This window comes from Strix uralensis, chromosome 14, assembly GCF_047716275.1.
Source record: "Strix uralensis isolate ZFMK-TIS-50842 chromosome 14, bStrUra1, whole genome shotgun sequence".
NCBI lineage: Eukaryota > Metazoa > Chordata > Aves > Strigiformes > Strigidae > Strix > Strix uralensis.
In genome coordinates this window covers 17,325,008-17,351,607 of record NC_133985.1, presented here as the reverse complement: position 1 = coordinate 17,351,607, position 26,600 = coordinate 17,325,008, and the positions used below count along the sequence as shown (strand labels likewise).

The window sequence follows — 26,600 nt, the reverse complement described above, 5'->3', positions numbered from 1 at the left end:
CTGGGGTGTGAGATGAGGGTTTCTCTTCCACGAGGCAGGTGTAAAACTACCTGGCAGGGCCTGGCCCAGGCAGGTCTGGGGGTCTCCAAGGGGGACTGTGCTGTGCCAGGCTGGATGGAACAGTGGTGTGGCTGTGTGGACATGCTACAACCTCTGGGACTCATTTCCCTTTTTGTTTCCTCTTCTTTTTTTCTCTTTTTGCAAATACAAGGGCTAGGGGAGGTGGGGATGTCTGTGGGAAAGCAGGAGACCTGGAGCCCAGCAGGCAGCTGGGGTCAGACCCTGTGCTTTTCTCACCCCTGCAGCAGCATACAAGACTTCCCCTTCTGCTTCAAATAAAAGTATTTCAGCTTTGCTGCTCTGGAAATCACAATTTTTACTTCTGACTGCATTTGTGCAAGTAGGTTGTGGGCAGAGCCTTTTATAGGGCTTGCTGGGCTTGGCTCTTCTCTCTGCCCCAGCAAAGCTACTCCTTGGCTTCTTTGGCTGTGTCCTGGGATGCAGCAGCCTGGTTTATGTCAAAAGTGGGGCTGGAAAAAGCCTGGCATGTGCCGATGGCAGCAGCATGGTGGAAGCCGAGCTGCTGCTGATCTGCTTGAGAGATCAAAGGAGCAAAAGCCAGCCCACGCTTGGAGCCGGCCGGGCACCACGCCAGCATTGCTGCAGCTCTGCTTATCCTCACGCTGCTGAATAATTCATGCCATTGCCGTGTGTCATTAGCAGGGCTCTTTGGGCAGTCAGTGCTATAAAAAAGTTAATCTCTTGAAGCTGTGGCAGAAAAGTCTCCTTAAAGCATGGTGGAGAGTGTGGTCTGCAGAGGGGGATCGGAGGCCACCTGAACCCCAGGGCAAGAGGAGCGGCTGAGCACAGGCAGCTCCTGGTGGTTGGGGTATTTCTGGCTGTGGAGGGTCACCACGGCCGCATCCATGACCATCCTTTCTTCCAAGGGTTGAGCGCTGCAGGGCTGCAGCCATTCCACGAAAGGGCTTTGCTGAGGCTGCCCCTTCCCAGGTGTCACTTAGCAAAGCATCGCCTCTTTGCCCTCCTCTGTGCCGCGCCTGACAGCTGAGGCAACCCTGGGGAGTTAAAAGTCAAAAAGTCTAAAGGAAAATACCGTTGCTGTTATTTGTGCTGCTTCTGATGCTGGGGAGAATAGTTTGGGTTCACCTTATGGGAAGAAGCAGTGCATGCTGCTGAGAAATTGGTACTCTTGGAACAAGGGTGGGAAGGTGGCAGAGGTGACAGCCTAGCCACCCCTTGGAAACCTGCCCAGACCCTGAGCCAGCAGCACTGGTGGGTCTCTGCAGGGATACCACTCGTGCCAGGGCTCATGCCATCCCACTCTGCTGGAGGTGCTGGAGAGCTAAGGCACAAATGGGTTTATGAGCAGAAAATGGGGGTAAAGCAGGTGAACCCCATCTTTTCCTATGGCCATAGAAAATGCTGCTTCCCCAGCAAGCCTGGGGCTGGCAACCTACCCTTCACAACACCCCATCAGCACACAGCGGGTGAGACTGCTGTGGGGACTCATCTGCATTTAGAGTTTTATTAAAAATAGCCACAGGGAATTGCAAAACTCACAAGCCCATCCCAGCAGAGGAAAGCTCAGCTGGGGACCTGCACAGGTGCAGCCAAGTGCTCCCTCCCCTGGCTTTAATTTGGGATTAACTCCAGGTGTGGTGGGGTAACAGGGAGGGTGGGAGGTCAGGTCATGTCATGTCAGGTGATGCTTGTCCTGCAGCTCGGGCAGGGCTATCCTGCTGTTCTCTTCTTGGCTTCTCTGCGTGATGAGCCCCCCTCAAGCGAGCAGGTAGGATGCTGTGGTATTCCTGGGGTGTTTTGGGGAGTGGGGTGAGCTCCTGCCTTGGGACACAGAGCTGGTGGCAGGATTTGTAGCCTGTGTTGCTGGGGCAGCGTAAACGGTGTGTGGTCAGGCTGGGGGTTTGCAGCAGTGTGCTGTGTGTTGTACTGGGGGGTTTCTTCTGTTGCTTGTGCTGCTCCTGTCCAGAGGCAGCCCCGGTCTTGGGCCCAGCAGAAATGTGATTGTACTCTGTCTACAAAGTGCTTTAGTGTTGTAGGGTATTTGAAGCTGGCAGGGACCTTGGGAGGTCTCTCCTTCAACATTCTTCAGCCTGAAGCAACTCTTAAAATTAGAAGAAAACCCTCTTTTTTTTCCTCACACCTCCCCCAGGATCTCTCCTGTGTTTCTCCACAAAGCCCACTGATGTCTGAGCTTAGAAATGCTGTGCCCAAATTAATGCACAGGGATCGTGCTCTTTCAGGATGAAGGTGTTGAAAGGGGTTTATGAAGTAAAACCAAACAGCTAAAATATCAGTCCTAATCCAGGCAGGGACTGATTTCTGCCGAGCAGAGCTGGCTCTCAAAGAAGGAGGCTGTATTTCTTTGTACACCTCGGGGTAACTGAGAGCCTGGGCCAGCTGGCCATGGGGCTGGTTCCAGTTCGTATCTGGGTTGTCCCATGAGAACGTCCCTGTGTGTCCCAAATGCAATCCCCCTTCTCTGCTTTTGGTTCCAGAAGGGGATGTGAACAGCAGGTTTTTTCACATCTGCTGGTTGTCTGTGCCAAGCATGTCTATTTGGGTGCCCCAAGCCTCCCCATGTTTGTGCCCTTTCTTGCGTGCCCTCCCCCAGTTCAGCACTAAGGCATGCAGCAGTTGAGAGAAAGCCAAAAAGTTGAGGCTTGGGTCAGTAAACTCTGGGAGAGTGGTTTCTGGGATGGGGTTGGTGGGAAGTGTAATACTGATGTTGGGGGGTGTGGTGGGTATTTAGGACTCAGCCATACCCCTTCACTGGTGCCTGGGAGTGCTGCTGTATGGACAGGTCTTTCTGAACCTCCCAGGCACAACCCTGCGGTGTTCCTAGTGCTGCTGCAGCAAAAATGCAAGAAGAGCATTACAAGAAATGACTTCTGTTTTATTCTGGTATGGGGAAAATGAGCAAACGGGAGATGTCACATGCCTTTGCTCTTAGGAGTAGCAAATGAGGAACGGGTAACCTGGGGCTGCATGAATTACAGGTGCTTGGCTGCCACGGGGGAGAATGTGGCTTCGCCCTTGGCCAGGAAGAGGCCTGGGGAGGCTGAAGCAAACCTCTCTGTGCACCCACCTACTGCACCCAAAGAGTGGTTCAGGGCTCCCAAATGATGCTCTGGTCCTTGTTGTGAGCAAGAAATTTCATGTTCTCTCCTCCTGGCCCTGTGCATTAGTGTTCTGAGGTGTTCCCACTTGTACTGCCTGGATTTCCTTTCAACTGCTGTCTAATAAATACACTTACAGACACACGGGATGGGCTGATATGCACTGACATGTTACTGCCTTGCTCTAGCCTATGCTGGCATCTTCCCCACAGGGCTGTTGAATAACTGAGTGTTTTACTAGTATTTCCCCATTGCTAGCTGGGCCATGGCATGACTGCTGCAGTGAGCCTGAGGGAGTGTCAACAGTGACGAGCCTGGGGTTTTTGGTGAAAAAATAGTTGTCAAAGCGCATGAGAGTTTTGAGAGGTAAAGCAGGCAGTGCTTTGGGGGACTGTGGGGGTGGCTGGTGGGTGCTGGAGGAGTGGCAAGCAGCCCTGATGCCCAGGGGAGCCTCGGGCAGGGGTGTGGGACTGTGGGCAGGGTCTACAGGTGCTGGGGCTGGCTGCTGTGTCCCACAGAGCCTGTGCTGGGTGTTTTGGGGACCCATCTGCAGATATGCTTCACTCAGGTGTGTTTTCCAGGTTAACTGGGTGATAGTCATCTCCTTAAGGGCTGTGGTTTTACTTGCAGAAATTAGATGAATTTCTGTTTTCCCAAGTGTGTTTGGTTTGGGATGGAAACCAAGGCAGGGCTTGGATTTGGGTCCTTTAACGCCCGTTCCCCTGAGCTATCAAATAAGGGAGGTTCGTGCCTTTCTGAAGTGAGGCAGGCTACCATGGGTCTGCCTCCTTCCTCTGGCCCTTATAATATCCTCAAAGATGCATTGAACTTGCTGTCTTGGTACTTCTCTGAAGGCTCAAGAGGCTGAGGGTGCTGGTGTCCAAAATAAGCTGCTATTCCCTGGGCTGCTCTTGGCTGGAGCTAGGCAGGGATGTACTATTTACAAGAGAATCCCTGAGTTACAGAATAAAATCATAGTAAAAAAATCCAAACTCTTTTAATACTTTCCAAAAATCAACAACAAAAAAGTTACATCAAACAACCAACCAAAGAAAACCTCTCACGAAGAAATGATACATTTCCAAGCACAAGGACATACAGGCAAACCCACACTCAATGGCCTCAGTGCTCCATCTTGGATAGGAGAAGCCACGTGGTGCTGGCCAGTTTTTCTGGGATACACCGGGGAGCCCCAGCTGGGTGGCAGGACCATGTACCGCTGCGTTCGGCATGGGACCATGACAGCCACGGGGCATGTCTGTGCTCGCATCCTTGGGGCAGGGTCTCCCTTACCCCTGTGAGCGCAGCCCAGCTGGGCAGGGGTCTTGCTTTGCTGCTAGCTGCACTGGTTTGAGTCTGCGGGTGGTTCCTGGTGTGATGAAGCTTGTTGCTTGGTTTTTCTATGGAAATAGACTTTTTTTTTCTTGGACATCTGTTGGCCAAGTGAGGGATGTGCTGATGGGACCAGCTGTGTTCCCTCATCTCTCTCCCTGCATGGGGAGAAGACATGGAAGAGGGTTTGCGCCAGCTGATCCATTCCACTGGACAAACTGTTGGCTTGATGCAAGCCCTTGGAGCCAGAGCTGGGGGCAGGGAGCCTCTGCTATCCCACCTGGGGTACTCCCAGGCTGTGCATCGCTAGTCCTTTCACACCTTCTCCACCACAACTGCTGCCATGCCTGCAGTGCTTGTCCTCCTCCTCCTCATCATCCCTGTGGCCTGGGGTGGGAGAAGGTGGCATGCTGTGGTCCTGCACGGTGTCGGAGGAAGTCCCCTTGGCAAGGAGGCAGGTTAGTCATTGGCATCCCAGGAGCATCCTCCGTGTCCTGGCAGTGGCTGGAGCATTTCCCCTCTGTTTGCAGCAGAAGCACCGTGGAGGGCAGTGGGGGGAAAGATCCAGCCAAGTTACAACCCAGCCGTGCAGGGGGAGATGCTGCAAGCTGGGCGGGGGGACACGTAAACCTCCCTTCAGCAGCACATGCCAGCCCCCTGCACGCTGTTCTGTGTGGAGATGTGCTTCTCTTCTCACCTCGAGAATGAGCCCCCCCTTAAAACATCACCTCCTCGCAGCTCCCGTAGTCGCTCTCCACCATGTCGGAGCCCTCGTAGTTGGGGGGTGGAAGGGGCTGGGCTCGGATGCTGGGCTGGTGGCCCACCTCGCAGTCCGCATAGGAGGGCTGGGCCACACTCAGGCGCATGCTCACCCGCTTGTAGCCGGGTTCGGGCTGGTACGGGACGCCCTCGCCCTGCACCAGCTGGGCTGGGTAGTAGCTGATGGCTGTATATTCGTTCTGGCACTGGGAGGCTCCCATGTCCACTGGGCCGAGGGGCAAGAAGTCCTCCAGGTTCTGGTTGCTGTAGCGGGGTGGGATGGGGGCCCGCTTGTTGCTCTGGTCCAGCGGGAAGGGAAAGCCCCCGTAAAGAGTAACCGGCTCCGTGTCTGCCGGCGGAGGAGGTGGTGGGGGGAGAGGAGGGTGGGAGGAGGATGGAGGGGGGCCTTGAATGATCTCGTAATGGGAATATTCCTGGACGTCTGATGACAGGTACCGGGGAGGCCAGTAGGTTGTTTCTGCTGGGTAGACTGGAATAAAACAGAGTTGTGTTAGCTGCAGTTCAAGCTGTTGTTCTGCCTCTCTTGCCCTCCCTCTAATTCCTTTTGTAGACTCTGAGCCTGCAGGAGATGTGACAGACCAGGAAAGAGAGAAGTGGGGACAGGGGAGTTGCAGCTGCTGCTTTGGGAATTAAGGGGACCTGAGGGCACCCATGGCTGTGCTGAGGCAGTGTTCCCACCAGCCTTCAGGCATCCACCACTCCAGAACCCAAAAGACACACTTCATCGTGCCATTTGGATGCAAGCAGCTTGCTCTGCCCCCATCCCTTCATCATGCAAGTGATCCACTGCATCTCTCCCTTTCCCTGTAGTTACACTTGTGAATGCTCTTCTAAAAGTGTACTTTGGTGGTGAACTCCTGCATGGGGAGAAAGCAGTAACCTTGTTGTCTGCAGCCACACAAGGTGTTTCCCTGAGGGTGTGCTCCCTCTGCCTAGGAGCATTGATGCAAATGCCTCCCTTAAAACTCACACTGATTTTTAGGATCTTAATTTTCTCCCCTTAGTTTCATTATTCTCTTTTATAAGGTCTTTTGACCCAGGATGTATGGGAATCCGGGCTATGCAGTAACAGTTTCCTTGTTGATTGTGTGAGTGAGCAGGTTAAAGCTGAAAACGGATGTACTGGTGAGCAGGGAGGGAAGAGCCAATAAAGGACCTATAGCAGGTCTTGGGCAGCATTTGCCTGTGCTTTGCTTGGCTTTAACCAACACTGTGGGTCCCTCATGTTTGCAAACCTTAGATCCACTTCACAAGGGGAAGAAGGATGTGTAAGAGCAAGGAAAAGCTGTGGCTACTGACCCATCTCCTCCCTGGCCCAGGTGCACTTGATGAAGGACTCGTTGTCGGAGTTGGAGGGGGGTGCAGCGGGTGGCAGGTTGGGTGCCACACTGCACACGATGGTGCCCCGGTGCTTTGGGGCGTTGGCTGAGTTGAAGGTGACAAATTCAGGGGTGCTGGTGGTTTTGCGCTGCTCCGGTGTGGCCCGGTCCAGGTTGTTGTGTGCTGCGTCGCTGAGGATGTTGAGCTCGATGGGTGGCACGGCTTGGGTGCCCACACCCACACTTTTGGAGAACTCGCTCTTGGAGAGCAGGTCGGGGTCTTCCCTGGCCACAGGCTTGTGTGCCTTGGCCCGGTGGCGGAAGCGCTTGCGGATGAGCACAAAGGCCACGGCCAGGATGACCACCCCCAGCACGCCGGCTATGATCTCTGCGATCTCCTCGGGGCCCACCGCCCACTGCGTGGGCACGATGGCAGGGGTGATGATGGGCTGCGTGCAGTACTCCCCTTGGTAATCCAATGGGCAGATGCAGTGGACAGAGCCCTGGGTGCTCACACAGCGCCCGGCGTTTCGGCATGGGTTGTCTTGGCACTCCTCGGCCAGCTTCTCGCACCTGTGGGTAGGAAAGGATGGAGACAGCCACCATCAGCCTGGGGATGCAGCTAAAACTGTGTCATCCTATTCGGGGCTCTGACTCGCACCAGCCAAGGGTGCTCCATCCTGGTCTACTCTCCCTCCCTTGTTAGACTCGTGCTACCTGCCTCTCCTGGCAGAGGACTATGATATTTGAGTATAAAACGACGCTTTTCAGGAGACCATGTTTTATAGGCTGGTCCTATTTTTCAGTCATATGCAGCAAATCAAAACTGGGGGCTTCCTGCCTCAGGGGAGTATTTGGAGTTTCTAGGGCTAAGATAAAGAGGTGCTCCTGTCCTGTTAAATTAGGGAGCCCAGGGTCACTCTGAGATGTATTAAACTCTTTATGAAGTCTCATATGTCCTCCAGGCTCTGTGGGGTCTCAGGATCATCTGTGGATGTCTGCAGGTTGCAGCAAACATTTGGGGAACTTCTAGCCTGAGAAGTGATGAATGGGCATCCTTGTTGAAGAGGCTGTTTTGGCATTTTATGGAGCATCTGCAGAACTGAGACTGAATTTCTGATTCCCTGTCCTGCTCCGCCCCACACAAACGTTCCCCAACAGTAAGGGGGACCTTTCCTTTCTCAGTAATGATCTCCCCATGCTAAGGGGAATATACAGTGCTTTGTTGGCTTTCCTTCCTTTTTTTTCTTGTTACTGAACAAACTCTGTGAGGTTTGGGCTCCTCTTGTTTCTTAGTGTTTTAGGATGTGTGAGCTGGTGTGTCTAACATGAACCCACAGGCTCCAGCTGGACAACTGATGGTTTCAGATATTACACTGCCACCTAATGCTCAGCTACATGCTTTTATTCCAAGAATTGCACGAATAATTTCTGCCTCTGCATTGATTCAAAGGACCAGTGTCCATCCTGGCTAAATGGCTGAGGCAGAAGGATGAACTGGATGTGATGCTGTTGGAGCCTGTGCTGGGCATTTCTCACCAGGGTGGGCTGGAGGCAGGGTGGGGGCTTAGAGGGGTGTGTGGCTGCGGTGGGTAACGCTGAGCAGCAGAGCAGCCTCTGGGCCTGGGTTAATTCTCTAACTGCAGCTATTTGGCAAGTGTGCACTGACATTTCATATATGGGAAATGTATTCAAGCTGTACCACTGATGGTGAGAACATCAAAGTTATATGAACCATAGGGTTCAGGGCCAAAGCCAAACACTCTGACACCTCGTGATAACGGGGACCTGTAGGCTATCTGACAGGAGAGGGGGAATGGCATCCTGCACCTGCTTTTCAGTGTAGTCCACTATCCTGAGCTGAGCTTTGAAGTGGATGAATCGTGGCTGTGACCTGGGAGAGAAATTTCCCTTGGATGAGCTCTGCAGAGCTGGTCCTGGGCAGAAGCAGCCCTTTTAGCACCCAGGGTGGGTGTCCCAGCTGCTGAAGGAGGGGGCAGCTCACAACTGTGCTAGCCAGCCTCCTCTCAGCCTCGGAGCATCCCCATGCCACCCAGGGCGGTGCCTGCCAGCATCCTGCTGCCAGGGTGCCCCTGTCACAGCCAAGCTCAGCTCACACTGTGGGGCGGAGCAGCATGTGGGGAGAGACCCTCCCCTCGCAAGGAGAGGCTCTGAACCTGCACCAACCATAGCATCTGCAGGCATTCCAAGCATCTGCGAGGAGAGGAGATTTTTCTTGTTTTCCTCCTGCTCAGAGGAGATGGGCACAGAGAAGCAATGACCACACGATGGCAGAGCTATTTATGTCCTGGTCTGCTCATCTCTGCTTTTGGACACTTTCCTGCTGCAGTGCTCAGGTACACACAATTTGCAATTAATCCTAGAGTGTCTGGATCTAGCGAGCTCCAGAAATGTGCAATACTTATTGGTAGAGATCGTGTTTTCAGCCTAACATGGGAGATCACCCATCCTAAAGCCTTCCTGGACCTTACCTTTCGCCCAGGTACCAGTCAGGGCAGTGGCAGGAGTAGCCAGTGGCGGAGAGGGTGCAGGTTCCCCCGTGCAGGCAGGGCTTGGACTCGCAGGGACTGTCCCCAAGCTCACAGCGCTCACCCGAAAACAACCCGGGGCAGATGCAGGTGTAACCTGGAGAGGGTGAGAGAGTGCCATACAGAGACTCTATCCGTATGGAAGAACTAGCAAGAGCAGGGAGGAGCAGTGCCTGCTACTGATGGCACCCACAGAGGGTTCAATCCAGCTACCTAAGCGTAGGTCCTTGCTGCTGCCACAGGTGCTGTGGGGCACCCAAGCCATCCATGGAGGGCTGGTGGGTACGTTACAGGACCTGAAGCAGTTGCTGGAGGCTGGGTGGCCACTCTGGGACAATACAATGGCACTGGAGAGCTATTTAAGCAACAAGTCAAGCCTGTCCTCTCCTGATACTGACCCTCTTCTACGAGGGATGCATTTGGGGTACAGCTTTATTGCGTGGAGAAGCTGGGGGACAAATTCAGGTTAAAGGAAGGGGAGCCTGGCTGGCTGATTCACAGTTTCTGACTCTGCTAAATGCAATCGTCTGTAACTTATTGTTCTCTGAAGTCTTTGGTCCTGCGAGTTCTCGCGGTATGAAGCGCCTGTCTCAACACGTCGGGTTTCTCTTGCCTACAGAAGGTGTTTGTTTCGCAGCCAGAGAGAAACCCAGCATAGCCAGGGACTTGGAGGGGGCTGCTACTGGTTGCATTTTTGGCTGCTGTTTAGTGTAGCCCTAAGCATGGGAATGTCCCTGGCTGTGCTGAGCTCCTGCTAGTCACTCGTCTGGTGGTGCCGTGCAGGAAGATCAGCATTTCCACCTTGCAGCACGCTTGGAAAGTCTTTGCTACTCATCCACAAGCTAAACATCCCTGCTTTAGAGCACAGGGTGAGCAAATGTAGATCTGTTTCCACACGCGTGTTAGTGGTTGTACAACCAAGGACGTGCTGACACTCGTGCAGCAGGTGCTGGACACTGCCTGTAGGGCTGCGTGTGCCCGAACACATGTGTTCCTGGATGTGGGGCTTCACATGTGTTTGCACCTGTGGTCCTGAGCACTGTGGTTGATGTGGTGGCTGGTCTGGCTTTGACCCTTTCCGCACAGATGGGTTCTCACGCGGCCACGTGGCTTACCTGGGCTCACTTGCACAGACGTGTCTTTGCCTGTGCATGTAATCCCACGCCTGAGATCCCTGGGCAGAGCTTTGCATAAACTCGTGCTGCAAGCCCGTGGTCTCCAGGACTGAGCCCACAATGCTCAAGGAAGCCAAGCACCCAGGATAACCTCACAAACTACAACGTCCCCTGAGCAACCCCTTCCCTCAGCAGTGTCCTGCGTGTTTCTGACTGTGGCCATGTCCCACGGGCTCTTTCCTGGGCTGTTGGGCCATTTGCAGGAGAAGTTGATCACCTTGGAAGGAAATTGGGAAGGGCACTGGATGATTAGTAGATTATTAGTGAGGCAGTGATTTTCCTCTTCCCCCCTCCCATTGTGTGGTCTCTGCAAAGCAAGCAGGTGATGCCTTGACTTAGAGCAGAGATGAGTTTTCACCTTGTGGGCTTTGAGCCCCTTTCAGCCCAGTCAGAGGGGTTTTCTGTGTGGAGGGTCTCAAGGCTAAGGCTGGGGCACGAGTGCTAGCCAGGCTAACTGTTCGGTACAGATACACCTCGTGTCAAACAAGTTCACCTGAACCAGGCAGCTGCTGAGTCGACAGGGCTGGGAATGTTGTTCCCAGAGGCTCCGGGCAGGGCAGGAGGAGGTGTGTTGCCTCCTCCGTCCTCACTTGTTCGCTGGGCAAGGTGTGGGCTTTGGCAACGGCCCCAAAGAGCACAGAGCTGCAGGAGGAGCTTCTGCCCCACGCAGCAGTCTGGAAAGCACCCGTCTACCCCAAGGAAGGGCAAAAACACAGACAGTATCTATCTTGATAGACGGGGTGTTATGGGGTGCAGCCCTGCTGTGCTGGAAGCTAGGACATGGGTGTAGGGCAGTGACACAAGGGTGGACATCATTGGGAGTGGTTCCTCCCCCCAAGGCCACTGCAAACTAGCCCTGTCCCTGTGATACCGACCCTCTGATGGGAGGAATGGGGCAGTAGTGAGCCTGGTATCAAGCCTCTGTTGAGCATGGGCACCCCATGTTAGCCTGAGACTCTTGGATTTGAGCTTACGGTTTTCCCATATCCCATCCCATACCCCTGGGGAGTCACTGGCTGCAGTGGGAGCAGACCAAGATCTTGGCTTGTTTCTGCGCAGATACCATCACTGTATGATCCCATCTTGCCTGATTCCAGCCTCGCTAATGTCTCCTTAAGCAAAAAGGATGCAGAGGGGTGGGTGGAATCTCTATTTGCATTTGAGTTTTTGGCAACTGCTGCACTCTCCTAGGTCATGCACACTCCTTAGAAACACCTTCCTGCCCTCCGGGCCATGGTCTGCTGGTGAGAGCCAGGATGATGATCTCATACCCCCCAGCTGCTGCTGCACTGAGTCAGCTATCACTTGAGGTTCCCTGGGATGGGGGACTTCTGATTGTCTCCTGGAGTAGCCCCTGGCATAGGGATGAATGAAGACGTTGTATCTTTCCCTCCCCTCGCTTCTTATTGCTCTCCTATTGCTCTGTGTGGGATGTTCACATACCTCCTCCATGAGTTTCGGAGCACATCCCGTTGTTGAGGCATGGGTTGCTGCTGCAGGCGCCGGTGGGGGAGCAACACTGCTTTATCCCCACCTCCTCCATGACTTCCTTTGATTGCCCTTTCCCAGGTAGGAGAACCACTTCTTTGCCGTTGATTGCAACCACATCCAGGCAGCCCCTGAACCCCCATGTGACTCTCTGGGACTGGAGCGGCTGCCAGAGGCCCCCAAAAACCAGGTCTCGTCTGCCCTGGGAGATCCTGCAGGTCCCCGGCAGCTGGAGAGAGGTGTTTCCCAGGCCATCGATGAGCAGGCGGACAGACGTATTCTTCACCTCCAGAAAGACAGAGTGCCACTCACCGTCGCTCACAAACCGTGAGGAGGAGAGGTTCCCAGTGTAGTTCCCCCTGCAGCTGTACCCAAGTTGAGGCACTCCGTTAACCATCTGCAAAAGACGCCCCAGAAGTCACGATTAGTTGTGGTACAGGCAGCTGCTGTTCATGGAGGCTTTCAACACTTCTCCTGCTGCCTGTTCCCCTCCCTTCCTGCCTAAGCATTGAGAGTCAAGATGAATCCTGGTTTTCAGACTCCAGAAATTACCAGCTAGACAAATGCAGCCCCTTTCACCCATATTAAGCTATGCACGGATCAGTTAAAGCCTGTTTAAGTGACTGCAACCTTCTTTATTTTGCAAAACACCTTCATCTTTCTGGCACAATTTCACCTGTGGTCCTTCCCTGCAACTTTTGACCAGTGTGCAGGGAGGGAAGATCATCTTTTTCACATAACAGGGTGCAGAGCCATGTGATCATGCACTCCTGCAGCTGCTTGCCCATTCTTCCCCCTTTCTGAGCCTAAGCAGAGCCCTCGTATCGAGACTATCTGTTACTCCATCATCAGTCACAGATGGACTCTTGTTCTGGGCCATGTGGCCTTTACTCTGTTCTCGCTGTCTCGTTAGTGGTGGGGAAGGTGGTGGAGCAGTTGCCCCTTTGGCATGGGTGAGGGTGCTGAAAGACTTTGTCGAGGAGGATCACTGACAGCTTTTTCTGGAGGAGGCAGTGAAAGGAATTACTGTTGTACCCAGCCCCTAACCAGCATGCTGGAAAGCCAGGCCAAAGCTGCTGACAGGTGTTGCAATCCAATTCTTGATATCCAGTAAACGGGAGGGAGACAAGATATTGAGCTGCTAAGTGAACTACACCAGTGTCTTCTGCATTAAATTGGGACATCAGAAATTCCTATTGGTAGCCCAAGATTCATTTTAAAAACTCATATGGAAGAAGGAGAAAGGAAAGGTTAGCTGTGCTGTTTCAGGGAGAAGACAGGAGTAAATCTCTTTCACCTTTTTCTCCCCAGTGCTTTGCTGATAAAACCTCTCATAAAAGCCAGGAGTCTATAGAGAAGGAGAAGAGAGATAGAATGAAACATTCATGGAAAACCTGCAGATCTTGCTATGTAACATCAAATAATTCATCCCAGACAAAAGAGATCTCCATGGGGGGAATTAGAGACAGCAAGTAGTGGTGATGCTTGGAAGAGGCTAGAAGAGGAGGAGTGATTATGGGCTACACTGAACTCTAGAGGAACCTACATATGATATGAAGGGGCCAAAAGGGGTCAAAAGCAGAACAGGACAACAGTTAAGTCTTAGAGAAGCCCATGGTATAAATAAATCCCAGTGGGAGGAGAGAGCAGCTGCTGAAGGAAGGAGGAACGAGGTGCAGCTGGCACATGCCATGGAAGGGCCTCAGGGCAGCATGTGTGTAAATCTCTTTGCACAATTGGCAAGCGCACCAGAGAACTCTGTCACTTCACTTTATCTAGAGGAACATGATTTCACTTCAGATGGGTCTGTAGATTGGGCTTATCAATTTCTGGGGCTGGGAGACAGCTAAGAACTCAATTCCCTCGAGCAAGAACTGACAGACTGCCAAGTCTTTCCCAGCTTGCCTGGTTTGCCCTGCTCTTGTTGCGACCTATTTCTGAACAACAGGAGAGTTAGTGATTGGAGGGGTGATGATATGCATGCCCTTGGGAGAACCCATCCTCTTCACCAAATCTACAAACCATCGATTAAGATTCTTTCAAAGCTTTGGTTCATACCTAGAATACTAGATTACCTGGAATACAAGCTTAAAATCTTGAGGGATTCCTTCAGGTTTTTTTCAGGCCAGATGGTCTAGAAAAGTTTTGATCCCTGAGATATTGTGAATAAAGTGAGTCAGGGAAGAAATGATTCCCAGGCAACTTCATGGTGGAGGCTTTATGAATGTTTCCTATTGAAAAGCTTGTGGAGACATCCAAGTACAGGAGATCATGGGCACACTGAACTCCATCAATAATGAGTCTTTTCTCCCTTGACCCTGTGTATTAGGCCTGGCTCAGTAGAGCTTCCTGCCATCTCATTCTTTCTGAGAACCATCTGGAGTGCTGGACTCCTGCTGAACTACTTGGTGACTCCCCTTCCCAGAGATGGGGCAGAAAGCTAGAGACCCTTCTTGAGAAGCTAAGTTTTTCTCATCAGCCCTTTACAGTGCAGCTTAAAGTCACTCAGAGATGGGTACAAGACATATGGATGATGTTTCTCTGTTCTTGCTCTCAAGGAGTGATGGCTGTGGCAGCAGGAGCTTGCAATATGTACTTTGGGCAGGTCCCTGGGCGTTGGCTGCTGTGTAGCGCTCTTCTGTGTGGGTCTTTTATAACAGTGGAAATAAAAGGATTTCAAAATAGGAAGATGGGATTGTGAAACCATGAGAAAGGATGAGGGAATTCAGGGACAGCATGAACACTTCCAGGCAGGTTACAGTATGTAGATCTCAATGTGATTAGTCTCAGGGATAAATCTCTGTAAGCTGGTAAGTATGTCCTATGATCTTGGTCTCCAGTTAGTCTGAATTTAATTGATGAGGAATATACAAAACCCCTATTCTTTAGTCATCTGCTGCTTTCCTTCTGTTGCCAGAGTGGAAGAGGGAGATTATCTTTGAATGCTGGGTAGATTCAGTGTGCAGCCAGAGGGAGGAGAGCGATCAGGCTGAAATGTTCCTGGCTCTGCAGGTGTCTTAAATAGTGAAATCACCTGAAGAAAGTGGTTGAAAACCGTGGGGGGTTGAGAAATAGCATTTAAGACCCCTGTTTTGTCTGTTCTGTTCATTACTGTAAAGGACCTTTAATTTGAGGTCCATTTGATTAGGTGCATGACCTGACTGGCATACACTCTGATGCAGGTAAAGCTGGTGATATCATTACTAGTGTCAGAGCTCACCTGTGCCCTCCTTATCTCTACCCTGTTACCCCAACCCTCCAGCCCAATGTGGCTGCCTCCTCTGTGTTGGGTTGAGCCATAACATGGTCTGGCAAATTGTGTGCGCGGTGGGAGTCTGACTCCATTCCTAAGGTCTGGGGGGAATTTTGCCCTTTGCTACAGTGGAAACAGACTGGTCTGGGGAAAATTCCACCTGGTAAATTCTTTGCCCTGAGAGCTGTGATATAAGAGAGGGATGGAGAAGTAATCCGTAAAGAAAGAAGATGATGTAGATCTGTGATACGGGTGTATGCTGCCTTCACACCAGAGACTAGCATGTGCATTCACAGATGTAAAAAAGTATTCACTAGTTGTGGTTGCAGCAATTGTCAAACTGTGCTTGGCTCTCACCTGGTCTCCCCACGTCTTATAATTTTGCTAGATGAATTACTAAGGTACATATGATTGCATCTTCTTTCTGTGATTCCCTTCCCTGAAACAGTAAGCTGTTTTTTTTTTTTTTTTTAATGCTGGAAAGGAACCTCTGTGCATTGCAAGACATACCTCCAAAGTGGCATGGTCGGTCCCGTTAGCGTAAAACACGACAGCGTGCAGCTGGTGGGTCTTCAGGCGAAAGTGTATGTGCCAGGAGCCGATCTGTGGGTGCTGGTACCAAATGTAGCTGTGACCCCCAAACCTTACAGCCGTTCCTGGAAGGAGAGTGAGTGAAATGTCTCATCTTTGTCACCCTTGGAGACTATGGACTGTACCAAGCCTTGCCTCTTTTCCCAGCCCAACACCATAATTGTCCAGGAACAGTCTCATCCATGGCAACCCATGTACTGCTGCGCTGTATCTCCCACAGCTCCCATTTGGAGCTCCCAGTATTTCTTCTATGTACTCAACTGTAAAACAATCCAGAAATATCAGCATGGCTATTTCTGTCCTATAGCAACTGGAAGGTGCCCTCAGCGTGTTCTAAAACACCTTTCAATTTTCTCACCCTTAATAAGTCTATTATTCTATGGTATCCCCCTACCACTGCGGTCCAAGTGATGCTAATCTCTATCCCTACTCCCTCTATTTCTTGAAGTACTCTAGAGTAAGTATAACAAATGTTTGGTTTTCCTCAAATTTATCAGTCTGTGCTTTGCTGACTCCAGGATCAACGCAGGAGCTCAGAGATTGAAATTCTGATCACTGAACTTCATTGCCTGCTAGGTATGAGTAACTTTTCCCAATGAGATAAATGCTCCTGCTATTAAATGCTACTGGAGATTAAAAAAAAACCAAACACAACTATGTGAAACTTTCAAGCTCTCAGAGTCTAGATTTGGCTTTGAAATTGCAGGCAGAGTTGTTGGTCATTGGGCAACCTAATTCCAGGGCAAGTCCAGGTGCTTTACAGTGTACTGACGGAAAACACAATATGCCCAGGTTTATAGGGCGGGACATTACCAGGAAGGATTGCTCACCATTGCAAGAACAGATTTGCTCCAAGCTGTGCCGTGGGGTGAGGACGCTGAGTCGGGCAGTGCTGTAAGTAGACATCATGCCTGGATCCAGCTGAATGGTTTCCTTGCAGACACGGTGGGCACAATCTGACCCATGACATGGCACATGAATGGCTTTCTTCATCCGGAGACCGACGAGCTGGTCCATCTCCCCAGCTGACACAGTGATTTTATTTGCGAGGACCCGAGGCTCATACAAGGAGCCGTGTGGCTCTCCAACAGCCAAGAGCAGGTCCACTCCATCAGAGGTAGCTGCAGGCTGTAAGCTGGCCATGTGGATGTTTTGGCGACGGGTGACAAGGATGTTTCCCAGAAATCTCTGCAAGTTGCGCCAATGGTCCCCCACAAACTCCTCAGGGGAGAGGTGGCGGAAGTGTAGCACCACTGCCTTGTCCAAGGCCTCCTGCGTGAAGCACCACACGTGGACGTTGACACTGGTAGTGGCTGTGAACGTACCATCGCTGACTGTCACGTTCAGAAGATAGTGGCCATGAGGAAGCTTGTCCCCAGCAATGATCTTCCCATCTGCAGCCCCAACAGAGAAAAGCCCTTCCTGGGGCACTTCTGCCACCAAAGTGTACACTAGGGTGTCATGGGGGTCTCGGTCTGTGGCATGGATCTTGCCCAGAACGCCACCTCGGAAGGCTTCCTCATTGGTGGTGATGAATATTTCCAGGGGAAGGGCTGAGGGGGCATACTGGCTCTGCTCAGTCACTTGGATATTTATAAACGCAGATGAGGACAGGGGAGGGATACCACTGTCGGAGACCTGCCAAGGAAAACAGAAGGATCTGTTATAGCCACACGCTGGCTTACTGTCACCTCACCTGACTGGATGGGCTGATAAGGTCTTGTGAAGGAGAGCGCCTTGCAGGTAGCAATGGGTGGAAGCTGTCAGGCAGCAGGTTGGGAATGAAGAAGGAATGGGAAAAATTGGCAGCAGTGTTGGACCTCTGCCTGGAGATGGCCCCAGGGAAATGGCAACATGTCTTCCAGCATGGAGTCTGGTTGAGACCTTCTGTTAGTGGTGGGGTTGTGCTCATTTCCGTGTGCGCTCATCAGCAGCTGAGGCACACCTGAGTGGCTCTGATTTCCTGAGGATTAATCATCTTTAGAGATGTTGCCAATCTTTGGGGCTCCATGTGTAGGTGAGTGTACAAAGATATAAAGCAGTTACACACATCAACACATTTGCTCACCTTCTGGACTATTTAAGCCTATGTGCCACCTCTGACAATGTCTGTCTAGAATGACTCATGGAACCTCAAAATACAAAAATGTGAATAATCAGATTATAGGATAAATTTCTCCATAATTTTAGGCAGTTAGTGGTTGAGGTTTAAAACATAATAGTACCTAGCTTTAGCACAGCTACCATTACTGAAGAAGTATGTACTTTACATGTTATTATCCTTTTGTTTGTAATGGACTACCCTTACTGATAATATTGAATATTAAAGAATTCACTCTGCAACAACAGAATAATAGAAATCCTCTTTGAAGAGCAACTTAAACCACTTCTTAAATGACAAGGCTACTTGGAGAAAGTTTGCAGGATCAGATCCAGGTCTCACTTTAAACTGGAACTCACTAGAATGATGCCTGGAAAAGCATGTCCAAGGAAACAGCTGACAGAGTATTTCTCATGATCATATTATCTGATTTTATCAATGCAGAAGCTGGCCCCCAGCTTCTTGTGGGCAGACTGTGTAGAGAAATGAGCTCTGGAGCTGGCTCCAAGCTGAAAAATTTGTTCCTGGATTGGATTTCTCCAAAGTCAGAGACATTTCCATCCAGCTGTGCCATCCTAATCCCATTTTGTTGCTACTTAATCTGACTGGGGAATTCAGATACCGGGACAGTAAGGCAGGCTCTACCTGGACTTGTAATAGGTACTGTTCTTTCGTTCCTCTGTTCAGGACGGATGATGTCACCAGCAGACCATTTTGGGTGACATCAAAAGCCTTCCCATCATTGCCCTGGGTGATCTGGAATGAATATGGTGGTCCATTTTCTGGGGAGTCTCTGTCGCTCATAATCAGCTCCAGGATGCTTGTACCCACAGGAGCATTCTCCTGAAATGGGGAAAGATGCTGGTGAGAAAGACAAGCAAAGAGAAAAGGCCCAGGGGAACCCACAGTGCCCCTTGAGCTGCTAGATCAGAAACATGGAAACAGATCCCACAGCCTGTGTGCGTGTCTCCAGTACATGCAGACTGAGATTTTCCAGAAATGCCAGAGACCCAGTGGTGGCAAGGGACTCCCTTTCATGGCATTACGTATGTGGCAGCTAAGTGTATACAGTTGAGCTGCTGCCCTTGCTTTCCCCTTGAGTCAGGTCAGCACAAGGGCAGATGAAAGCATGTTTTGTGTGTGTGTGTTTCTGAGTATGTATAGGTGTTTGGAGTCCAAGTGACAACTGGGCTTCATCCGGCAGTCATGATGACACTTAACCATGTGCTTGGGTCTGTTCTTTATGTTGTGGTGTAGACATGGATGATTGCAAGGGAGAAAGGGGCTGCAGGTCAGGCTCAGAAAGTGTGAAAAGCTCTGCACTCTCTGTACTAAAAGGACAGGAGGTGCCTGAAGCTATTGGAAAGAGAAAATGGCATCTGTTGGCAGAATATCTACCCCTGCAGATGCTACCAGTTCTTTGTGGCAATAAGCACAAAGCAACAGCATGCTTCATCTCTGTCTCGTCCCTCTGCTCCAGCAGCAGCCCATGCATGAGTACCTTAGTACCCTGAGATGGACTGGGAGAACAAACTGCCTCCTGGCTTACCTGCACCACCACGCTGTAGTTGAGCTGGAAGAACCGAGGAGGGTTGTCATTGACATCAGACACATGGACACGCACAGCAGCGTCACTGAATTGAGCAGGGTGGCCGTTGTCTGTGGCTCGAACTGTCAGGGAATAACTGGGGATCTGGAGGATTTGTAGTGCATAATTACTTGGAGAAATGGAGGAATGGCAGCTTTTTCACATTGATGTTTTACTCTGCTGCAGCTTGTTGAAATGCTTGAGGCCATGCGTTGCACTATAGTAATAGCTTTGCCCTTGGCTGAGGCTCTCCATCCCTAAATCTCAAAGCACATTGCTAAAGAAAATCAGCCTCACAGTAGTTGCAGAGAAGGAAAACAACTTACCAAATATGGATGAGACTAAGCTGGGCAAACATCTGTCAACAGTGGTTTGAGCTGCTACAGTTTTATGAACGCGATATTGTCCAGATGACCTTTGCATCTCCTCCCCATACCTGTTTTCTATGATGCCCTGATGCAGAGAAGCGGAAACCAACCATGCTGGTTTCCAGTTTGGGGCTGACTCTCACCCAGCCAGTGGAGCAGAGCAAAGCCCAGAGTTGTGACCACTGAAGGCTGTATTGCCTTCCTTAAAGCCCAGCCTTCCTACATCAGTATCTATGAGTCTAGAAAATGAATGAATGAAAAAGATGCCTTCTGCTTACAGTCTTATGAGTAGATCATTCAGAAAACAGGAGGTAGTTGAATATACTGTGCTCCCTCAGTCTTTTGGGGCACATCTGTTTTAGCCTTCCTGTTCCCATTTCCTTGAACTCACCTCCTCCCTGTCCAGATGCTTAGCGATGCTGATTTGTCCGCTCTTGGGTTGAATGGCGAAATGTCCCAGCGGGTTCCCTGCCACGATTGAATATGTGATCTGATTGTTCATTGCTCCATCCAAGTCATCAGCTGACACCTGTTAGGAGGAAAAAAACTAGGACCCCTGGCCCAAAGATGCCTTGCTCTCAGAGGAATGGGGGCAGGGCCTCCTTGTCATTTGAGCTTGCCTCAAGTGAGGAGGAAGGAAGGTGGTTTACATAAGTGTCATTCATTAGTTTTTTCAAGACAAAACTCAACACAGCTACAACAGCGGCTTAATCTTTGTCCCTTTCCTGACTTTACCAGCCCTGTGATGGTAACAGGCTGGACAGGGAACTGCATATGGAAATACCTTGGGCTCTGCTATTCTGCCCAGGGAAGCCTCTGCTTTCCCTAGGTTGGAAGGGTGTTGGCCTTCTGCAGGCATTTTCACTCTTTTGCACAACCCTCAGACTCCTGAGCCCTCCTTAGGTATCTCAAGCTTTCACTTAAAGATGTCTTATAAAGCAAAGTGTTCTCCCTGTCTATAGAGTGTCAGGAATTCTGGCAATCATCTTTTTTTAAAGTCATGCTTAAATCTTACATGTTGAATGACACAAACCCACTGAAGTGGCTGTGTCCAATGAAAAGTAAAGTGCAAAAGAAGAGTAAATAATGCATCGCACAAGTAAAAGAATAGGTAAAGACAGCTGGCCTGGTTCATAATCATACCGTGAGGATGATTTCTCCGACGGCAGCATCCTCCCGGATATCAGCAAAGTAAGGATCTTGGATGAACTCTGGTGCATGGTCATTGATGTCAGTTATGTTGATCACCACCATGGTCACATCACTGAGAGAAGCTGAGCCCTTCCTCGTGCCCTCGATGGATAAGTAGTACTCGTGACTTGCTTCAAAGTCCAAGCTCCCATTTATGTATAAGGCACCTGCATTGGCAGATGGATGGAAACGGAGAGAAGATACTTTGAATGAATGGCATGTGAGATTTCTTGGGATACTGGAGATATACTGAGATGATTGCCAAGCTGCCAGCTGAAAAGTTGATCTAACTTTGACCTTCTCTGGTTATATCAGGATACTGAAGGTCATGGCATCACATAAAACAAACTATAATTGAACTGATTCTGCCATAACCTGCCTCATTCTGGTATCAAGTGTTTGAAGAGGGGAAATAAACTTTCATTCTGGAAGGTCTCCAGGAATCTTGATTGGAGGAGATCTGGGACAAAATGGAATGAGAGTCCAACAGTGCTATTGAAAGCTGTGACCAAGGCAGTAGTAGAGCATCACTGAACTGTGTCATAGGCAAGATGAAAAGGTGTGAGATGTAGATGCAGAACTGTACAGGAGAAAAAGGTGTATGGCAAGATACTGTGATTTGTAGGTGATGCAACACAGGAAGAAGAAGGAGGCTGTTAATCTCAAAAAACGAGTGAGGAACATGGACTGAAGACAAAGTGAAAGCAAAAAATAGAGGGGGGGGGGGGGGAAGACAGAATGTGCCTGTGTACTTCAATGCTTTCCTGGGTTCGGCACTGAAACTGTCACAAAATTATTCCCTGGAAATAACACTGTTCTGTGTCTTTTAAGACATACAAACTAATAAGAAGATTGGTGTGGAAAAATTAGCAAGAGCCTAGGGAACAGACAAGCTGAGGAAAGTGCTGTGGATGAGGATGTTACAGCCAAGGGCAGAAGGCCATTGATGACGCAGCCAAGGGCTTGTTTCAGGGAGTTGACATTGGCCTTCTGATAACAGCTCTTATCAGATCACTGTGCAAACAGAGCAGTGCTTTATTTGGCTAGTAAACCTGGCTCAACACCTGCTCATGGGTAACAGATTGCTATTATCCACATACATTGAATGCTACCTAATAAAGCTGCCTGTTACTCTGCGCTGCAGGTTCTTTGTGGGATCAGGATGGAGTGACTTTTTAAATGAAACCACTTTCTCCCACATTTTCAAGTGGAAAAATTTCCCCATCTTCTTCTCCATGTATTCCTCATTTCCATGGACCTGTCTCAGGTCCCAGACATATAACAGGAATCTTTCCATTAATTTCAGTAAGACTTGGGTGACTCCTTAAGTGACTTGGCTGGCAAAATTTAATGTAGAAGAGAAGACTGTATTCCCTACCCTGTGTTGGCTAAAGATAGAGAGGAGGAGAAGTGCAAGCCAAATGGAGAAGAACCAGAGAAGACACATACAAGGACAGCTTTTGATGTTGGGTCAGCCTGGATGTGCTTGGGCATGAGATCGTCTTACCTGTGTTTGAATTGAGCTGAAATTTCCCGTGGTCATTGCCATTCACAATTTCATACTTGATCTCTGTGTTTTCTGCATTGTCCCTTGTCAAAGCTGACAAGTTGAGGACTTCCGTACCCACAGCCACATCTTCTTTTACCATGGCCACGTATTCAGGGGCCAGGAAAACAGGCAGGTATTCATTTAGATCCACAACGGAGACGGTGACAGTGCCAAGAGCAGAGAGGGGCTCCGGGGTGCCCCGGTCTGTAGCACAGACTGTCAGCTCAAATGCTGAATGCTGAGAATCCTTCAGAGGCTTTTCCAGACGGATCACCCCTGTGGTTTCCTCGATTGAAAAGTGTCCATTGGCAGAGTCAGACAGAGAATAGACCACCTCAGCATTGAGACCTGAAAGGATAAGGGACAGTCTGTGTTAATTCATGGGTAGCAATGCTGCTGGTTTTCTTTCTTTTTTTTTTTTTTTTAATCCATTAAGACTCTGTTTATTTAATGACCTTAAATTCCTAGGGAAAATGGAGGCTGTATGAAGATCAAGTGTGCCCCTGTCCATCTGTAGGTTCAGACATCTAGCCACCCTCACCATCATCCATCAGCATCACCTGTCTGTATTTACTGGTGATTCCCATTTTTAATTCCCTTGTTTTTAAACATAATTTCCCTTTGTATCTGCTTCCAAAGCAGATAAATATGATCTTGCTTCTCTGTCATTGCAAATTCAGTCTCTGCTGGAGAGCTTTCTTGAAAGCTCCTTTCTTAGAAGCCTTACTCAGGTTTCTGAGAATCTTCACGCCTTCAGAAGGACCTCTCCATCCATATCATCTACCCCATCCAGAACTAAAGCTCCTTTTTTCCTTATTATGCTCATTCTCGATCTCCATCTTTGTTAAAGTTTCTGTCCAGTTTGGATCCCAGACAAACTCTGTGTGAATGTTTGTACTGTGCGTCAGTTACTGAGCATGTCCTGAAAGTCTGTCTTTGAGTATTTCTACAGGTATTACACTTCCTATAGAGTCACAAAAATGCTGATGCTGGCCTGTTAGTCAAGAACATGTCAGCGATGAGATCCAGGCACATCTTCACCAAGATTCAATCATCTATACCCATCACTGTAGCCCTTCCCTAGGTTTCAAAGGTTTCTATTCAGAATGAAAGACAAACCCTACTAAAAAGTAAATCCCATTCTGACCCACCTTCATCAAGGTCCCTGGCAGCAACCACAGCAATGGGTGTCTTTGTTGTGGTGTTGTCAAAAACGGCCACGGCGCAGTGGCTGGGGAAGAATCTTGGTGCATTGTCATTTGTGTCCTCTACGATCAGCGTTATATCTGCCTGGCAGGAACGGCCTCCGCCATCAGTCGCTTTGGCAACAAGATGGTATACAGGTTTCTGTTCGCGGTCAAGAGGTGCAGATGTGGTCAATTCCCCTGTTGGAAAGAACAGGAGATGGTCTTGTCTCCTGCAATTGCAGCTGTAGCCTAGGAGAGCTCAGAGAGGTTCAAGCACGCTGCCTTCCTGGATGAACCGTGGGAGACAACAGACCAGGTTTGAACACGGTTTGTAATCCGGCTAATGGTGGTGATGTGTCCACACCACATTGCTCAGGGCTATTCTCGGATCACTGCCAGCCAGTGCCCTGGCAGGGCTTGGCATGGGGAGTCCTGCAAGTTGGGCTGAACTTCATGCAGTGACTGCCGTCATGGGATAAAAGTGCTCATAAATAAATTATACTTCTAAACACCTTTATAAACCCCACTGCATTAAGCTTTCTGCAATGTAATGAACCCCAAGTGATCTCTAAAATGATCATCATGTGTGTCTGGAAAGGAGGAAACTTTTGGGCAGATATACTGCCCAAGACCTGATAATATGTTTTTTAGAGTTTAGAACGTGGGTCTTCGGCTCAAGCCAGCACTGTAATACTTGCTGATCTCTCCTCCTTGAGACCTGGCTGTTAGCAATAGTGTCTGCCCTTCATTTTAACAATGCTAATGCCAATATTTGTTAAGAAAGCTAGCAAGAAGACTCAGAGCTCACTCTATACTCTATTGCAATACACCTGGATGTTTGCCATTCCTTCCCAGCTTGGCAGAGCTGGAATGAACAGTCCTTTTGTTTGTTCAAGAGGACATAAGTGTTGAGCCATGCTGGGAGCTGGCATTTCTCAGGAGTGGGTAAGAAAGAGGATAAAGCATCCCATTGCCCAGCTCTCACCTGTATGAGGGCCCAGCCGGAACTCCTCTGCACCAGGGCCGTGGAGGCTGTATGTTATCTGGGCATTGCTGCCGACGTCGGGGTCAGATGCTGATATTTTCAAAATGAAAAGACCCGGCAGAGCGTCTTCAGAGACTCTTCCAGTGTAGAATATCTGGCAAGGACAGAAGGTGTCATTGGCATCTGAGCCATCTCCAAAATACCTTCATCCCGCATGGGGAAGAATGGACTAGCAGAAGCTTCGTAGAGAAGGATAAACCATGTGGTTTATAGGGGAACACAATGTGTCTCACATTGCTGGCTGCCGGGGTGTGGACTGGGACCAGTGAGCTCATTTCACACAAGCCTTTGAATCTCCTTTGGGAAGCAACCACTTCTGTTCTTTCTCACCATGGGTAACATCCATACCAGCGATCAGAGTAACAAACCTCCTGATGGGAATCTCTCCATTTAGCAGGATATAAAACTTGGTAATTTACATGACCCTACCCAGGAGGCTTCCTGGTATTGTTTATCTCCAAAAATTACCCTTCATAATGCTTAGGCGCTCACTTACTGCTGGCAAACATGCTCGGAGGCTAGATTTAATGTTCTTGCTTGACATGCATCTTAATTAAAATTGCTAAGCATAATCAAAGCAACAGGATCGTGTGAGAAGAATTATGACAAGCCAAACCCTCTTCACATGCTCTTTCTGTTCTTTCTTCCTTGTTATTGTGTTGTCTCCTTCCCAGCCCCTCCCCTCGTGCCCCCAATGTCCTAGGACAGACATCTTACCTGGCCGCACTCGGGACTGTTGTCATTGATATCCAGAACAAAAATTTCCACTTCAGTGGTAGCCTGAAATTTCCCATCAGAGGCCATAACCTTGAGGAGATATTTCTCTGTATCTTCTCTGTCCAGAGGCTTCTTGGAAGAAATTGTCCATTCACCCTCGATTTGGTTAACTGTGAACTGTCCCAGTACGTCTCCTTCTAGAAGGGGACAGGATGAAAAAAGACATTTACTGAGTGCTGAAAATCAGAAGTGATAAGGAAAAGGGATATAGATGTGTCCACTGCTGGTCCCTTAGGAGAGCTGAAGGACTTGCAGTGGTGATGCAGAGCGGGCATTGGTGTCGTATCAGGCAGGTGAGGAGCTTTTCGTCTACCTCACTGCACAGCTGAGAAACACCCTGCCTGTTTCTATTATTCGCTGTCTGGAAGGAGGAAACAACTCCTGATTGCAAAAATGTCTCAGTAATGTTCTGCAGACGTGCATATTCATTGCCTCAAAACCACATTGTCTCACCTTCCTAAAGCGTGTCGGTCTTTCTTGGTGCATGTTCCTAAAGGGATGTGAGAGTTGCAAATACCCTGCAGACATTGGTTGGATCTTATTGTTACAGTCCCATGTATAGCGGTACTTCCTTTTAACCTATAGATGTATTTAATATATAGCTGTGCTTTCTGGGGCTACTTTTTGATTCCGTAAGAGCCAGATGATGAGAGACAGGTAAATCCAGACTAGGCAGGCTCTCCAGTCCACCAGATTCATGTCACTCCTGCTGATGTTACACAGAGTAGATTTTAAATGGGGTGGATGCTGCCCCTGGAGAATCCTTCTCTTCTGGCAAGGAGCTGGTGTCCTCTGCTGAACCCATGCCGTTGGGCAGAAGGAGGGAGCACATTAGGTAATGGGAGGCAATGAAGAGAGCTGGCTGCAGGGCTTGTTTGTGTTAGACTCTGATGGGCCTTGCACAGCCAGGTAAATTAAATTCACTCTCTCTCTGCTTTCATTTGCACTGTGGTGACGAGGTGGTGAATCTGGAGACACAGTGAGACCTCTGCTAGGTCTTCTTCTGATGTTGGGAGACTCCAGCCCATGCTCAAATTTAGTTTCTGTGTGTTTGAAATCGATGTGCTTGTGAACAACGGGAAGTTAGGCTCTGTGTTCACCTCCTCCTTTCTTTTGCTGCAGCGTTATGCTGCAGTTGTTTTTATATGT

The 26,600-nt window shown here is 49.7% G+C and overlaps 1 protein-coding gene across 2 annotated transcripts in view; it reads right to left on the bottom strand.

Annotated features, from left to right (window-relative positions):
- Positions 1–4,133: 4,133 nt before the first annotated feature.
- The window catches only part of FAT2 (FAT atypical cadherin 2), a 59,720-nt gene continuing 37,253 nt past the window's right edge, over positions 4,134–26,600 (bottom strand). For both annotated transcript variants that reach the window (XM_074883710.1, XM_074883711.1), the window contains exons 11-24: positions 25,392–25,588; positions 24,615–24,768; positions 23,594–23,827; positions 22,401–22,790; positions 20,846–21,060; positions 20,094–20,231; positions 19,296–19,439; positions 18,392–18,589; positions 16,476–17,283; positions 15,565–15,710; positions 11,757–12,198; positions 9,082–9,235; positions 6,570–7,162; positions 4,134–5,739 (exon numbers count right to left, since the gene is read on the bottom strand). In XM_074883710.1, the coding sequence (XP_074739811.1) occupies positions 5,207–5,739; positions 6,570–7,162; positions 9,082–9,235; positions 11,757–12,198; positions 15,565–15,710; positions 16,476–17,283; positions 18,392–18,589; positions 19,296–19,439; positions 20,094–20,231; positions 20,846–21,060; positions 22,401–22,790; positions 23,594–23,827; positions 24,615–24,768; positions 25,392–25,588 (4,346 nt within the window). In that variant the 3' untranslated portion in view covers positions 4,134–5,206. The remainder of the gene's footprint in view (positions 5,740–6,569; positions 7,163–9,081; positions 9,236–11,756; positions 12,199–15,564; positions 15,711–16,475; positions 17,284–18,391; positions 18,590–19,295; positions 19,440–20,093; positions 20,232–20,845; positions 21,061–22,400; positions 22,791–23,593; positions 23,828–24,614; positions 24,769–25,391; positions 25,589–26,600) is intronic.